The following is a 16,944-nucleotide window of genomic DNA, read 5'->3' on the forward strand; positions in this document are numbered from 1 at the left end:
AGTTGCTTACAACTTCACCAACGAATTGCCGCCACATGTACATACATATGCATGTGTGTGAGTGTGTTGCAGTTTTGTTGCTGTTTTTATTTATCCTGAAGCAGTGAAATGTCCTTGCTACTGACGTACGTGCCACACAGTTGCTGGCAAGTTTCGACCCTGTTGATCGAAGTGATTCGATACTGTCGTTGCACGTGATCCAGACAAAGAATACCACAGCGATTTGTTGTTTGAAATTATTCTACTGATTTCGGTGCGAATATAAAATAATTCTGTGGTGTGAACCGACACAAGTGATGTGGCTGTACGCGTTTTAGGCAAATAGTTGCGAGTTAAAGAGCTACAAATACATACAGACAGCAATGCATGCATAGAAGCGCCTAAATTTTAGTATAGCACGTTCGATTCGCCACAGGATAACAATTTTTTTCCCTTTTGGAGAATTCACATATCTCTTCTTAATTTTTGTTGGCGATCGAAACTTACTGATACCGAATTTTCTTCTGCAAGTATTTTTCAATTTTGTATTTTAAAATTTCCTTTTGGCTTGTTGACGATTCGACGAGACCGCTGAGTACTATTTGAGAGGCGTGAAGTAGTGTAAAAAGGCTAAAAAAAATATGAAAAAAGTGCATTTAACGCGTAGAACGCGCCTGCGCATAAATTAAATGTCACTGACACGAATGATGAGCCTAAGTATTGATGGGCTGCAGAAAAAAAAGCTGGAGAGGCAAGCGGCACATTTTGAGGGCGCAGTGGTAGTGTGAAGACAGCCTGCTTTGCTATACATATAGACATTTGTATGTAGTTATTAAGGTGCTTTAGGTGTGAATAATTTCAATAGAGGCATCAAATTAGTACACTTTTGAGTATACAGAGGGGGGCGTTTGAAATACATCTATGTACATATAACTGCATAAAATAAATATAGACAAATATACATACGCCATGACACAGCAGTTTTATTGACAGCAGCAGTGGCGACACTTAAAGAATTTATCAGTACATAAATATATGTACATTTCCCCAATAAGAATACAAATTCATACAAACACACATACATACACTAACATATATGTATGTACATATGTACATACTTATATTAAAATCTGCAGCAGCACTTCCCTTTCGCGTAAGTTTTATCTGAAAAGGAGTTTTCCTCTATTCCTGACTTAATGCTTGACTGCCCACTAAATATATTATAAAACGGAAGTTTGACTTTTGACTTCTACATACATATGTGTGTAAGTATATACACCATTCACTCTACATACATACATTTTCGTTTCGTCCTGTTTAGCGTAAGCTGCGACAACGTTTGCCTTTGCGGCTCAATTACGTCTCTGATTGAGCGTGAAATTTCTGATGTACCAAAGCGCGTGTAACCTTTAAACACAATATCATGCGAGTATAACTTCAGCAAGCTGTATTAGCACCTACAAAAATATATCAAACTACATATATACACTATATGCATGTTTGCAAGTGTGTATGTCTGCATGATGTACGGTCCGGCGCGATCACACATGCGTTACAACAACTGGAACAATATCCTGTTGTCGCACAGTGGGTTTGTTCCCGCCGCGGCTATTTTTAGAAATCATTGAACGTTGTATTGGATACAAATATATCCTGTGTGATATCCTTTACTCATGTCTACAACTTTTTGATAAATCTTAGTTTAGGATAAGAGAGCGGCTTACAGAAAAATTTGTCTTTTCATATAGTCTCTTTAAATCATAAAGATTTATATCCCTTATTGAATTTAAAAAAAACGATTTTGAGCATATTCTTTGAATATTTGAAGTTGATGGTCTATCGGAATAGTTCGATCAGTCATTCGAATTTCAACTGGTATTTAGATCCATCTGAATCGAAGGTTCCGTGGTGGACTTTAGACTTTAGATATCCCTACAAGAAAAGGTCTAACAGTGTGATATTACACACTTTTTTTGGCCAATCGACCGGCCGAAAACGTGAAATTATCTGCTCATTAAAGTGTTCTCCCAATAAATCCATTGATTGATACGATGTGTTGGAAGTGGCGTCGTCTTGTTGAAACCAAATGTCGCGAGATCACTTTAATCAATTTTAGGCATCAAATAGTCGGTTATCATGGTGCTATAATGGTCGCCATAGACGGTTACGCTTTCATCAGCATCATTTTTGAAGAAATATGGATCGATGATTCAACCAGTCCGCAAATCACACCAAACCGTGTTTTTCTTGGATAAAATGGCAGCTCTTGAATCTCTCCCGGTTGCTCTTCGTCCCAAATGCGGCAATTTTGCTTGTTTACTTATCCATTGAGCCAGAAAGAGACCTTATCGCTGAACAAAATTTGGCTCGAAAATGTCGGATCTTATTGGAACTTTTCAAGAACCCACAGAGCAAGGCGATGTCGCTTGGGATGTATTTGTATGCTTTAAATTCAAGATCTCGATGTAAAATGCGCCAAGTTTGAGTCCCACGTTATAGGGGTATCAGACAGTTAAAGGAGTTTCCTCGGTTAAAAAGCAGTTTTCTTTCAACAATTTTTTTTCACATATAAAAAACGAAATATTTTATTAGAATTTTTATTGTTACAAATATACACTATTAACAAAGAATTTCTGCAATTTTTGGAAAAAAAATTTAGACTTGGCCATTTCCGGTGACCTCTCGGAAAAAAGTTGCGCCCGCATTGGCAGGATAACTCCTTACAGGATCATCAAAAGTAAAAAAATACGTGTTTTAATTACAATCTTAACTTAGATTACTTATATACATTATATAAATTTACATCCAATATATAAATATGATGTAAATAAATATTTAATTTACCAAATCACTGTAGCACACCGTCGAAGCACACTTACACTTACCTACACAACTTCTTCGTCGACAGCTGTCAAGTTTTAATTTGACTTTCCTTCTTGCATTAATGCTGCTTTTCGCTGCAGTTGTATGGCTCGTTAATCGCGCTTGTTGTTGTACTTGTTGTCGCTAGTTACCAATCAATTTGTCATACATGCTAATTTTGCGCTAGTTTTCGGAAGAACTAAACGAATAGCCGAACTCGAAAGGCACTTCCAGGCAGCGGGAATCATGATGATGACCGCAAGCGGCAACGCGTTCGCCGTGGACTAAGTGTATTGGTAGTCGACGCTGATGCGTCAGTCGGTTTGTGAAACAGTTGGCTGACCAGTTGATCCATTTGGTTAACATTTTCTTGGAGCGCTGGAGTCTGCAAGCAGCATTCGTTGCGCTAATAAGCGAACATATGCGGATAATTTCACGAAAGTATGGGCTTTGCTGGCATTATACATACGTATGTATGTATGTGGTTATGTGTGCGTTGTAAGTTGTCGTAAGTTGCAGAAGTGTTTTTGTTTTCGGTTGAAATGTGAATTTGATGAGTTTCACCGATGTCACAGTTGTTGTTATTGTTATTACAGTTGTCGCCTCTCTATATCGTCATTTAGCAGCGCGACCAGTCGTACTAAATACCTCATCTGGCATGTAAACTCTATGCTGTTTGTAGGTGTGTGTGTGTATGTAGGTGCTGGAGCTGCTTCGCTCCATTGCCCACAATAGTTCTTGGAAGCATAATAGTAAATAATCGCTTGTGCCCTTGGACTCGTGGAGCTGCTCCTATGTACATACATACATATGTATGTTTGCAGGAAATCTCTGTAGACATTATAGCATTTTTACATGCATATCAATGTATGTATGTATGTATATGTATATTGCATACGTATTAACTGCAATATATATACATACAGATGTATGTGTGCGCGTGTAGGCTCTTGCTTCAGTTTGTTTGGCGAAAATTATTTACAGATAGTTAATTTTATTATGTACGAGAGTAGTATAATATTTTCCCTCTTTCTACATAAATTTAAAATATGCAAATTAGGTACGGGCAATTTGCATTTTGAAAAACGTCAGCTACAGCCCATTAACGCCCCTAGTGACAATTACCCAAATCCACACATTCACACAAACAACCGCATCTGCATATTTTCCCTACGCATGCGGAGGCGTGTGTGTTTGTGCGCCAATATGTGTATTTACTTAGATTTAAAAAAAACCTATTAGCTGCATTTAACTGATTTGCTTGTGCGTATAATAGTTTCTTATTGCTCCGCGCACTCGTACCTCGGCGCAGTTCGTCTGCAATTTTGTTGCAGTCGCTTTTTTCTTTTCTTTGTGCTTGTGTTTCTTTGAAAATCTGGCTTGCATCTTCGCGACTGCGCACTTGCGCCGTTGACAAGCTTCGTATTTCAATTTCGAACGCGCTGCAGTTTTTATTTTTATTTTCATTTTTATTTTAGTTTTTTCTTCTTCTTCTTTTTGTTTAATGTGTCAGCTATTGTTATGTTGCTTGTTTTTTCATGCCACATTGTCGAAGCTTCAATAGAATTTGCCATGACATATCGCCCACTGGATTTGGGACTCGCGCATAGAATTTCACACATTCTCCCCGCAAAACAAGTTGTTATCAACATGACAATGATGCAGTCTCTGCGCTGTTAATGAATACAAATAACTAAATAAGCAGAGCTACACCGAAGAGGAACAAGTGTATGTATGTATGTGCACAGATATGTTTCATCAATGGTATCGGTTGCAGGAGTTTCTCTTCTTGAAAATTCGAAACCTTTGTGTTGGCTTATTTGTAATTGTGTTGTTATTCTCTATTATCTCATCGTGATGCAAGTTGATATTTTAATTTAAAATCTTTAATATTTTGTATGCTTATTTACATATATACATATGTATATGTACTTATATAGCGTAGTCGCTGTGATATTATTGAGCCTGGTGATCAGTAGGCACTCTTTGGAAAATAATATTGCATGCATGATTTACCTTAGATAGTGTCTGTAATTGATATTGAAAACCAAAAAGATTCTCACAAAAGTTGCCTCAAATAGAGCTAACGAGTGATCCAAGTAGAGGTATTTTTTTGAAAGATAACGCGTGAGTCATGTCAAGCTGTCATATTATTTTAGTTCAGTATAAATAATACATTTCATCATGGAAAGACTTACGCCTGAACAACGTTTAAAAATCGTTCAACTTTATTACGAAAATTCACGTTCAGTAAAGAATGTGTTTCGCGCGCTCACGCAACTTATGGCCATCATAATCGGCCTATTAAGCGTATTATTCGAAACACCATCACCTTTATTGAGACCATTATCCATTATTGGATAATATACGACCGGATAGACCACGCCCAGTACGCAGTGCAGAAAAAAAAACAGCAGCCGTAGCTGACAGTGCACAGGAAATCCGTGGAGAGTTGGTTCGGCGCTGTTCGCAGCAACTCGGAACAACTTGGCGCATTTTACGTCGAGATCTTAAATTGAAAGCGTACAAAATATAGCTTTTGCAACAACTGAAGTCGCTTGACCTTCCCAAGTGACGTCGCTTCGCTCTATAGGCTTTTGAAAAGTTCCAAGAAGATTCAACGTTTTCGAGCCTAATTTTGTTCAGCGATGAGGCCCATTTCTGGCTCAATGGGTATGTAAAGAAGCAAAATGACCGCATTTGTGACAAAGAGCAACCTGAAGAGATTCCAGAGCTGTCATTTCATCCAGAAAAAACAACGGTTTGGTGTGGTTTGAGGGCCGGGGGAGACATCGGTGCATATTTCTTCGAAAATGATACCAGTGAGAATGTAGCCGTCAATAGCAACCGTTATCGCGCCATGATAACCGACTATTTGATGAAATTGAAACTCGTCATCTCAGCGACATTTCGTTTCAACAAGATGGCGCCATTTCACACAAATCGCATAAATCAATGGATTTATAGGGAGAATACTTTGGTGAGCATGTAATTTCATATTTTGGGCCGATCGATTGGCCACCAAGATCGTGCGATATCCTACCGTCCTGTGGGGATATGTAAAATATAAAATTTATGTAGACAATGCCGCTTCGATTCAGGCCTTGGGGCAAAATATCGCCCATGACATTTCCAGTTACCAAACAAAATGTCGGAACGACGCATCGAAAATCGGACTCAAAGGATGGAGCATCTGTACTGTATCCAAGGTGAAAAATCTTTAAGATATAAATGCCAAAGCGATAATAAACATCTGCCACTAAATTTGAAGTTTCTGTGTTTTTCTTTAAAAAAGTAGAAAACCTCGGGGGATCATCCTTTGCTATGAAGAGAAATAATAATAACTATTTACGGAAATTGGTAGAGAAACGTCTAGAAAAAATGTAGACTGCAAAAGTGATAACGTTACTATTATTTTACCGTTAAACAAGAAAAGCAACAGCTGTCAGGACCTACTTTACACAATATTGTATACTTAAATTTACGCCTACATGGACTAATTTATTCCTTAGAAAATTGTAAATTAATTACTATTATGTATAGTTTTGTCGTAAGACTTTTGTAAAAACCTTTTCTGCCTGAAAACAAAAGTAATACATTAATCAGAGTACTCACAACTTGTCATAAAGCATCGTTAAATCATAAAATTTTTACACTTGTTTAAAAAAATTGCTGTTCGATTACATACAAAAATGAGTTTACGCAATTATAATTTTCAACGCTATGTTTTCGATTCGTTATAACCTTATGAGGCTATATGGAACACCTAAATAAAAAAAAAAATATAGTAAATTTCCTTACTAACTCTCTGTATCATTCCTTTGATTTACCATTTTGCGATGACTAATGCCTAAATGACTGTAAGAGTTTTAAATTTAATTTAAAGGAACACATACTTAATAATTGAGCAAAGTTCAAATGAAACTTAAAGTACGAAAAATTGTATTTTTGTGAGTAAAAGGCAAAGCTCGGGCCAAATTACGCAACGAACTAGTCACGTGATTCTCATACTCCATTAAATGTCATATTTTATAATTTTTAATATCAAAAGTAAGCAAATATCCACTTGAATACATATTTATATGTAGTGTATGTATTGTTCGTTTTCAAAAGAAAGCATAAATAACCGTATTTCAATTTTATATATGGTATAACTATGTATGTATGTATGTATATACATATAACTCGGAGTACACAGTATGAAATAAAATAACGTGAAAACTGTGTAAGCTAAATTCGTTTGTGCTATGTAGAGTAAAAGAAAAACATTAAATGTGAGTGTCAGTTGAACATTTTCTAATCTAGCTATATTCTGAATTTTCAAATATCTGTATATACGTATCTACGCAGTACATATGTATAAATTTATATAATATATATTATTATGAATGAGAAATAATTCACAGAACTTTAACAATGCCATAAGGCCGAAGGGAAATATACAGATGTACATACATATATACATATATTGGTAGGCGAAAAAGTCTTTTCGTATTTCTAATCAAACTTCAACTTATTTTTTTTATATTTACGCTAATAAATAAATAAACAAATATGTATGTGCCACTTTGGTCAAACACTTTTTGCCATTTTTCCGCTGGAGACATTATTCCATCAGTCTAAATCTAAATTTCGAAAGTTCCAGAACGGAAGCGAGCGAACCATTGTTGTGCTACACGAACTGATCCAGCATCGTCTCCGTAAACTTCACAAATTTCATTGGTGGCTTCCGTGGCATTCTTCCCTTTTTTATACAAAAATTTAACGATTTTTTTCATTATTTTCACTCCTTTTTGAACAGCTGTAACTTTTTTCAACTTCCTCGAGTTTAATTTTTTTTGGTTAAATGAAGCTCCAACATTATATGGTACGACACAATGTGATTGGTAGCACTGCAACGACATCTATTGAAAAAATACGAAAAGACTTTTTCGACTATCCAATACATCTTCATTTTTGGCCGTACGCTACGTCAGCCCTGATTTCATCTTAGAAGCAATTTTTCGAACTTAGCTCCCATGAAGTAGAAATGCATAAATATGTATAACCATTAGACACTGGTTGTCGCAAAGGTTGATATAATTTTATACTTGTGACGAGTCGTTGAGCAATCAGAAATTAACGTTTTGTCTTAAAGAACCTTAATAAGACGTCTAAATTTCTCATTATGTCCGCCTTAATATATAAGTGAAAACATGAAGAAGAAAAAGAAGAATTCCAGGAAAAATTGAAAATTTAATTTTTATTTTAAATTAGAAAATTTGCAAATCCTGGTTGGTTAGCGCTGTAGCTAGATCTTTCGCAATCGCTTTGACGGTTGAAGAGGAAAAATATAATAAAGAAGAAAGAATAAATATTTACGGGTCATTCCATCTAAAATTTACTGTCGACTTTTTTTAGTGCGAAATACTTCTTTTTTGAGTTCTTCCTGGCAAAGTATTGGACACGCATTGTTTTTATTTCGACTCAATGTAAAACATTTTGGAGTTATTGGAAAATAATGCCCACTGCGTTAGTAGCAAACGCTAGAGAAAAAGTTCGAAAATTTGTCAAAATCACAGTTTTGTACGGCACGGCAGTTATATTTTTGTCGAGAAAAATACGATATTTTAAAACCTGAAGGAACTAGTTCTGCATGCTGACAGAAAGTGGACTTGGTAAATCGACTCAGCTCACTTACATATACCATATATTGTATATATTTTATATGGTCTCCGACATTCCCTTCTGGGTGTTACAAACTTCGTGGCAAACTTAATATACCATGGTTAAGGTATGATTACTGAAAATTCATAATAAGAGTATTTTAATATACATATATTACTCGAAAAGTGGCAACACTATATAGTTGGGAAACAGTAGAGATCGTTTGCGCTCGGTTATTGCAATTCAATACCTCGCAATGTCATATTTACTTGCATTTTCAGTGCCCACATACATTATCCCCTTGGCATTGAAGCATTTATACTGCTATAAGTGAAAAGCTAGCAACAACTAAAGCAATAAAAAATAAAAAAGATAACAATAAGACAATGTAAATTTAAATATTAATAATAACAATAAAGCAACAGCAATAATGAGCAACACACACATACATAGCAACATGCATACATACAAGTACATACCTGTTATGTAATATGAATATCCATGAATATTGGCTAAGGTCTGGACAGTTTCAAAGGCTAACCATTGACAGGTTGTAAACATATGAGAATGACCACATAAATATAGTTCTGCATCAGCATAATTCGGGAGTGTTATAAAGAAAGTGAACAGCGGTACATACATACATACTCGTATATGTGTGTGTTTGTGTGTGTGTATGCACTTGTACTTGAAATAAGAACTTTAGTAAGCGTTAAATTAAAACGCTGATGAAAGTCATGTGAAAAGCCAACTTTTGGCGGGGGACATTAAGCACAAAAAAACAAAAAACACAAACAATAACAATAACGAGAAAATAAAATGCAAAGAAAGATCTAGTGAACCCATGCAGCGGAAAGTCGAACAATTAAATAGTGGTCGCGCTGAGTAAAAGTGCAGCGGGCAAAGTGAAATTTTCATATGAAATGCAAACTTTTGCAACGTCAACATAACTGGTGGAGTGCAAAATGTGAATATTATTTATTTTGATTTCGTTGACATTGGGGAAGTGCTGTCGACGTTCGTCACACCGTGCGCGCTTACAAACATATATGTAAGTATGCATGAGTATGTATGTGTGTAGGTAGATTTTAGTACACTAAGAAAGTATGGTAAGACTCGAAGACCGTTGGCGATAAAGCTCGATTTGCGCATGGAACGTCAGCTGGCCGGTGTTGCGCTCGAGTTTAAAGCAGCAAGAGTAGTCAGCGGCGTTGTCGGCGGCGTCGCTAACGATATGGCGCCCGTTCGAGCTTAATGATCGCTACATACATACATATATTCGACTATGCGATCAGCACAGCACTTGGGGCGTTCGCTCCAATTGCGGTTTGGCGACATTTCACCGTTTAGTTGCATCGCGTCCATTGCCCGTGAGTTTAGGGTTGTTGCCGTTAGCAGCGCCAAGAAGAAATCAAGAAATACTAAAACTCGATTCGAACGCGCTGTTTTTGAAAACACACATATATTTTTGAATTTTTGTTAAACGCTTGTTGTTTTTGTTGCAATTTTTGTGGCATTGCTAAACGCATATTTCGTAGCGCTCCTTTTTTGGCGTTCGTTGCGCGCCTCATACTGATCGTCGCGGTTTGTTTATGGTGCAGAATTTACGATTTTTAATTCACATTTACCTCAAGTGAACGTTTGTGTTTGTTGCTTTTGTTGTTGTCAGTGTCGCCTCCGTCTGTCGCGCGCCTCTAACATTTTCGAGTTTTGAATTACCGAGACAGCTGAGAATTTTGTACAAAGCATAATTGCAACTGTGTGTGCCGGGCATACAGCTTGACGTCCATATTCGTGTGGCTGGCGTATTTCGAGCGCCTGGCTGTTGCAGTGCGCGCACACGTTATACACCCGCGCTGCCGCCACATTACCGTTAACATCATCGGCGTTTATTTGCCAACCAGAACCGCCGCACACCATTCCCTCCAAAAGTTAGTATGTCGGACGGCGACAGCGCTCCTTCAATTCCAGCAGCACTTTGAGATGGATCCAAAGAGTAATAATTGTGCACATTAGTTTAACATTTCATTTTTTCTTCCTGTTTTTTTTTTGTCCATAATATTTATGGAGCAGTGAAAAAAGCAGATTTGTTTGTTTTTAATTTCGATGTTTTTTATTGCCGTACAAGCATGCCATGTGTATACATGTGTATGTATGTATGTTTGTAAATTATATATGCTCCGTTATGTGTGTGTTGTGCGCATTTATGAATTGTGCGCTTTTGCATGGCAGAAGCGAGCTTTCAGCATTAAATTCCTCCTCTGTCCATGCACGTTGTTCGGTAGCTTGTAATTTGTTTCGTCTGGAGCATGCAAATGGCTGGGCATGGTGTTGTTGCACCCCATCCTTGCCTGTAGTGGACTTGTTGTTGTAGCTGCAAATGCATTTTGCCATTAGCTACGAAGCACTGCTCGCTGCAGCTGGACATTGGCGTATCGTATGACGCAGCTATTGTTGCAGCTTCAGTGAATTTAATGACAGCAAAGCAAAGAAACCCGAAAAAAGCAACGAGCACATCCAGAAAGCGCTTAAAACAATACCAATCAGAAAAAATTAAGTCAACAGAAATTTTTTAAAGAGCAAGACAAATGGCAATGCGTCACAGTATTTTAACTTTTATGTGCTTTGCCCCAATGAATTAATATATGAATATGCTTGTACTTAAACATAACTACAAAAATATAATATTTATTAGCTAAAATGTATGCATATACAATTTAAAAGATAGTTAAAAATTCGTAAGCTCAAATTAGTTTGTTTTTTTGTTTTAACTCATATTACAAAGAACAATATACATATGTGACCTGGTCTACGGAAAGGGGGCTTAGGTGTCAAAAAATCATTAACAACAATTAATGAGATAACGAGAAACTGACGATTTTTAACAGCTGTTTCCCAGAAAACTAGATTCGCAAGTTAGCTCCCTTTTCGTAGACCAGGTCACATATTTACGTTCATACATATGAAAAATTTGCAAAAGAAATAAAACAAAAACAAGAAAAAATTTAAACTTGCCAACCGAAGCTAAGATTTCCTAGGTGCATTTTTGATAGCATAAAGGAGTAAATTATCAAGCATTAATGAGTGGTGATCAGCAAGGATTTTTATTTCATTAGCTCCATACAAACTTAACTTGTCCTTAAATTGCCCTCGATATCTTAATTATGGGTGTATAAAGATAAAAAAGATTTTTATACTGAGTTCGCCTGTTGAAATAGCAGTTTTCGTGATGAAAGTCTGTCTGTCCATCTGTCCGCCAATATGTACGCGAACTTGTTCCTCAGTTTTTGAGATATCTTCGTGTAAATTCGCAAACATCCTTTTCTCTCCAAGAAGTCAGTCATTCATCATTTTATAGCATATAGTTGCCATACAAACTGTCTGATCAAATTCAAGACCTTGTATGATAGACTTTTTATTTAATAAAGGTATGTACTATATCTTCAAAGCGTCGCTATAATCTTTTATTGTATTGTTCAGTTGGGACAACTTTTTTGTTTTTTTTTTTAAACAGTCCTTTCAATTCCGGTAACGTAGAACCAACTGTGGTCGGACCACTATAAAATATCACTGCCACTCAAACTGATCGATCAAAATCAAGATAAAGAACTTTTCATATACTTTTATGCTATAAAAAATGCGCCTGTGAAGAGTATTACAGCTTCGGTGCAGCCAAGATTTCCAGATTTTTGTAAAAAAAACTTCCGGCAGCGAAGGTTATGGGTAAATTTTTCGGAAATAAGTTTTATTGAGGGGTTATATCGACTTGCAAGCCAGAAATAAGGTTTTTTTGTGAACTTTTGTTTGAAGAGACATTTTATTTAATAAGCAAATGAAAATAATGCATATTAATAGAAAAGAATGTACTTTATGAATTGGCGATTCATTTTGAAAAGTTTTGGATTCTCTCGATTCCATAACCGATTTTCAGGAGAACCTACGAAAAAAGGTGTCTTGCGATGATAGAGATTTTTTTTATTAAAATTTTTTCCAAAAAAAAAATAAAAATAAAAATCCAAAAAAAATTTGACTTTTGATAAAATCATGTCTTTAGTAAGAAAGTCGGTTTTTGTGAAAAACTGTACCCTTAGAATAACTTAAGAAATCGATTTTATGATCAAAAACCACATATATTCGATTATTAAGTGACTAATACATATGTTTATCTAACAAGTTCATGGAAAAATTTCAATCGATCGATTTTCAAGTTTCGGAAAAATTTTCCGCACCGAAAAAAAAATTCCCCTGAAAACAGCATTTCGAAAAAAGTATTTAAAATTCTTAAAATTAATGACACTAAGTTAAATTTTCTTACAAACACGCTTATATCATCGTAATTATTTGCCGGATAAAGTTTAATTAATCAGAGAATATTCTCAAGTTCCATATTGTAAATACATATGTATGTATGTACCTAAAATGTAAAACAACGTATATTCAAGAAACCGAAATTGAGTTTTTTATTGCTTACGATTCACCATATTCATATACATTAAGTAACGCCACTCATAGTATGAAAGTTTCTTCCAAGCAACTTTTTGAGTACAGAAACAAAATTTAATTTTACAAAAAATGTAAGATATTTTAATTCACTTCAAAACAGAATGCGTATATTTGATCTAACTTTTAGTATATGTAGCATAAAATTTTCAGCTTCCGCTGCCAGATATAACCGTTATATAGCCATTTTAGAACCAAAACTCACATTTTGTTTTTAAAAACAAAAAATCGATTTTTTGAAATTCACAAGTGGATAATCTTAATACTGTAAGTTAATCTTTATTACTCACAGACATATAAGGTATAAACCTAGCAAAGCTCAGGTTAAAAACATATCCATATATACGTACATGTACATATGTATATAGAAGATTGCAAAGGTTGTAAATCAATATTTCTAGCACTAGCGCTTTCTAAATGAAAGGTAGGATATCTACGAGTAGTATTTTTATAATATAACATTCGAAATAATTAATAAAATTTATCAAACACCCATGAAAGTGTCTCTGATTTCACGTGAAGTCCTGGGCAAACCCTTTTTTTCACGAAAACGTTAGATCAAAGAATATAAAAAAAAAAGAATCTTCTTCTTCTTAATTAAAAAAATGCGTTTTTTAACATGTTTTTCCCTTATTTGGGTCTGTTTCTGGTGGAAACCATAGCTAAGGAGGTGTAGCTTGGTCGAGTTATTTGAGAGTGGGAATTTGAGTAGAAATTGGCATCTGAAAGCAGATGTGGCAACGACCACGCTTCTTGGGCGGATATATAGCATGTATGTATATCAGACACTCTGCTGGTTTAAGGGGAATATATCTGTATCACCTTTAAGTGGAAATTATGTATATACTATATACCTCCTTTCACTATATGGATCCTAAAAAAAAATTAATAAATTATAAAGTAGTAACTTATTAATTCCTTATTTAGACCGTTGACATTGTTTTCATCTCTTTCCAGTACTAACCTTTCCTGAGCGCCAAGTAATAGGTGCGCCGTGTTGCATTCACACAATCATTGCGAAGGTTTTCTTCTACGCGATGAGATTATGAAAATAAATTTTGAATATAAAAACGATTGTCCAAAACCAAAAAAAAAACAAATTAGTACAATATACTTATTTATACTTCAGTAAAAATCTACGAACTATTAATATTGATACACAAAATATGCCTAAAAAGTGCTTATACATATTGTTTTAATTATAGATTGCCTATATTTTATTATTTGCAGAAAAGTATTGATTTTTTCTGTTTTATAAATATTTATATATGTACATACATACATACATAAGGACAAACATACTAACGCACCAAAAATATATCTAACAATAAACAAAGTATTAAAGAATTAAAATTTTTTTCATAGTTAAATAAAATGTTCCAAATACATAAACCATTTGAGAGACGAAAGTGTTATTTGCTGCTCTGCATACAGTTTAATAAGCTTGAACGCCCTAAAGTATGCGTCAAATGCTTAATAAAACATAATTTATGTAGATGTGTTTGCATTTGTTGTTTGTGTGTGTGCAGTAAATTTTCAATAAAGTGATGAGATTGACATTGAATTTTGACAGGCGCATTCAGCTGCTGCAGACATGACTTATGCTGTTTGTGCACCTTTCCAGCCACATATTCAAATATATACGGCTACAAGAACTCCAAAGTTTATTTTTAAACAAATTTATATGCATGTGTGTATGTAGTTATATATGTATACATATACATTCACTGAATTAAAGTTACAACGCTGTGAGAATTAGAGACGAATTGAAATGACAGTAAAACGGATATGTTACGAGACATTGTGTGGCACATGCCGCATGTGGCATGCCACAGGCATGATGCTGGCATGAAAGAGAAAGCAAATACAAAATACAATACGGAATTGCAATGAGGGGTGAAATAAACACACCGATACACAGTCGAACAGCCAAATACGCACACACACATTCAAACATAATTCAAATAACAATAGAAAAGGCGTTGCCAGACGAGCACACATATTAACGCGTACACACACCCGCACACACACGCAGGCAGGCGCAATGACAGCGTCAGCGGCAGGCGTTGACAAGCGCACGTCCAGACCCGACATGCTGTACAAATACTAGCATACCAACAGCAACAACGCCAACAATGGCAAAAACAAAAACACTAACACAGAGCAACGTTAATACAAATGTCAAATGCATGCGAATGTGAAAGTGAAACGAAACAAAATATTCCAAACAATTCCAGTTTGACTTTCCAGCTAGCAGCTGCGCGGCTGCTATGCCTTTGTGGTGCTTACGCTGAGCTGTGTGTGCGTTTGCTTGTGACTGTGTGCGTGTGTGTGTGTAACGCAGCGCGCGACAGCCAATGAGAGGTTCGTTGCTGTTGGTATTCATGGTGGAATTGTGGAATGGTGGTGCGGTAGTGGTCGATTGTGTTATAATTGTTGGTGTTGTTGTAATGCCGCCGCAACGCGACTGTGTTGTTTATTCGCTGCCCTGTTATTTTCAGCGCACATGCACCAGCAGCCAGCACACTCCGCTTGGAAACCAGTTTTTTCCATAAGTGGCCGGTGAATGAACCGGCCGTTTGACGAGCAGACTGCGCATACATACGAACATTCAGACAAACATTGTATTAACATACTCACTTCACTACGCAATGGACTACTTTAGGTTTTGTACAATGTATTTTGTTGTTCTTGTTTGTTTTGTGTGTTGTGGCCAAAATGGAGGCAGCAACCGAGCGTCCTTCTCAAATGCAATCGACTTTCAGTCATTTCTATTCTAACTGGTTGCTCAAGCACTACTTCCGCACTAAAGCTTAATGCTGCTCATATATGTATGTAAATCTGTATTTATGTACGCATGTAAGTGTGCAGCGAAATGGCATTATCGACGTATTCACAGTCTTTTTATTCAGTGTTATGGCACTTTCATTTAAAAAAATATAAAAATAAATGTTATAATTTATAAAACAAAATACATTTTCTGGAAATCTGCTCAGTATAACCAAGAAAAACTCACACCGTGCCTAATCTGGATAATACCGGGTTTAGCGTAATCATTCGTAGTCTAACTTCAAAAGTTTGGCCGTAGTGATGGCACAGGTGTGAGGCGGTGCATTGCCCTCATGAAAAAATTATTTTCCGTCGCCGAATATGGGCGCAATTTGGCGTTTCTAGGTCGATAGATCACACTTTATAAATCTGGAAAACAGTGGATACCATCTTCATGGTCGTTGGGACAGGCTTCGTCCTCTCGGAGCAGGTTAGTCGGATAGAAACCACAACTACGACTGTTCCCTGGTATCTGGTATGTACCAGTAGATTAATGTTTCATCGACGGTCTCGAAACGATGTAGAAACTTTTTCGGATTGTGCGTAAGCCGCACAGCTGCGCTTATTGTTTAGAGTGCGCAAATGTGGCAACCAACGCGCTTTCTAATATCCAATATTTCATACAGGATTTGACCCACGAACCTTTTTTTCTTTACTGTCTTTGCTATCTTGCACAACGCAACTCCAATCGGTGGCCTGCCATTATGAGGTCGTGGGACCGCCGCTAATAGAAAAAAACACGATTTTATTTGTATATGAATTTTATACAAATTTTGTCGTCGAGGGGTAGAAAATTGGAAAATTTTACCATTTATTATCTTTTTCAAATTCAGGGTAAGGGTATGCTCACGAAGTGAAAAAAGTCGATATTAAGCGAAAACCTATAAAGGTCCATAACTAAGTACTAAATTAATATATAGAACTGTAATTTAGCACAGGGGATCGCAAAGAGCACCTGTGGACTACAAATTTTGAGAAAGTGGGCGTGGCCGTGTAAATAACTCCTAAACCACTAAACCACTAAAGCTACAAAAACCAAATTCGTTCAGGACAAATCCCTTACGTACTTATACCGACACTACAAAAATGGATGAAATCGAAAGATAGCCTTGTTCACTCCTCATATAA

General features: G+C 36.1%; 1 protein-coding gene across 2 annotated transcripts in view; it reads left to right on the forward strand.

Annotated features, from left to right (window-relative positions):
• Positions 1-16,944, forward strand: part of LOC126764882 (protein single-minded) — a 56,267-nt gene that overhangs the window by 4,857 nt on the left and 34,466 nt on the right. The window contains exon 1 of one of the 2 annotated variants that reach the window (XM_050482552.1): positions 10,325-10,483. The exons of the other annotated variant lie outside the window; for it this stretch is intronic. Within the exon in view, the coding sequence (XP_050338509.1) occupies positions 10,471-10,483 (13 nt within the window). The 5' untranslated portion in view covers positions 10,325-10,470. Of the gene's footprint in view, positions 1-10,324; positions 10,484-16,944 lie in introns of those variants that run through there. 2 annotated transcript variants of the gene reach the window in all.

Source organism: Bactrocera neohumeralis, chromosome 2 (genome assembly GCF_024586455.1).
Source record: "Bactrocera neohumeralis isolate Rockhampton chromosome 2, APGP_CSIRO_Bneo_wtdbg2-racon-allhic-juicebox.fasta_v2, whole genome shotgun sequence".
Classification (NCBI taxonomy): domain Eukaryota; kingdom Metazoa; phylum Arthropoda; class Insecta; order Diptera; family Tephritidae; genus Bactrocera; species Bactrocera neohumeralis.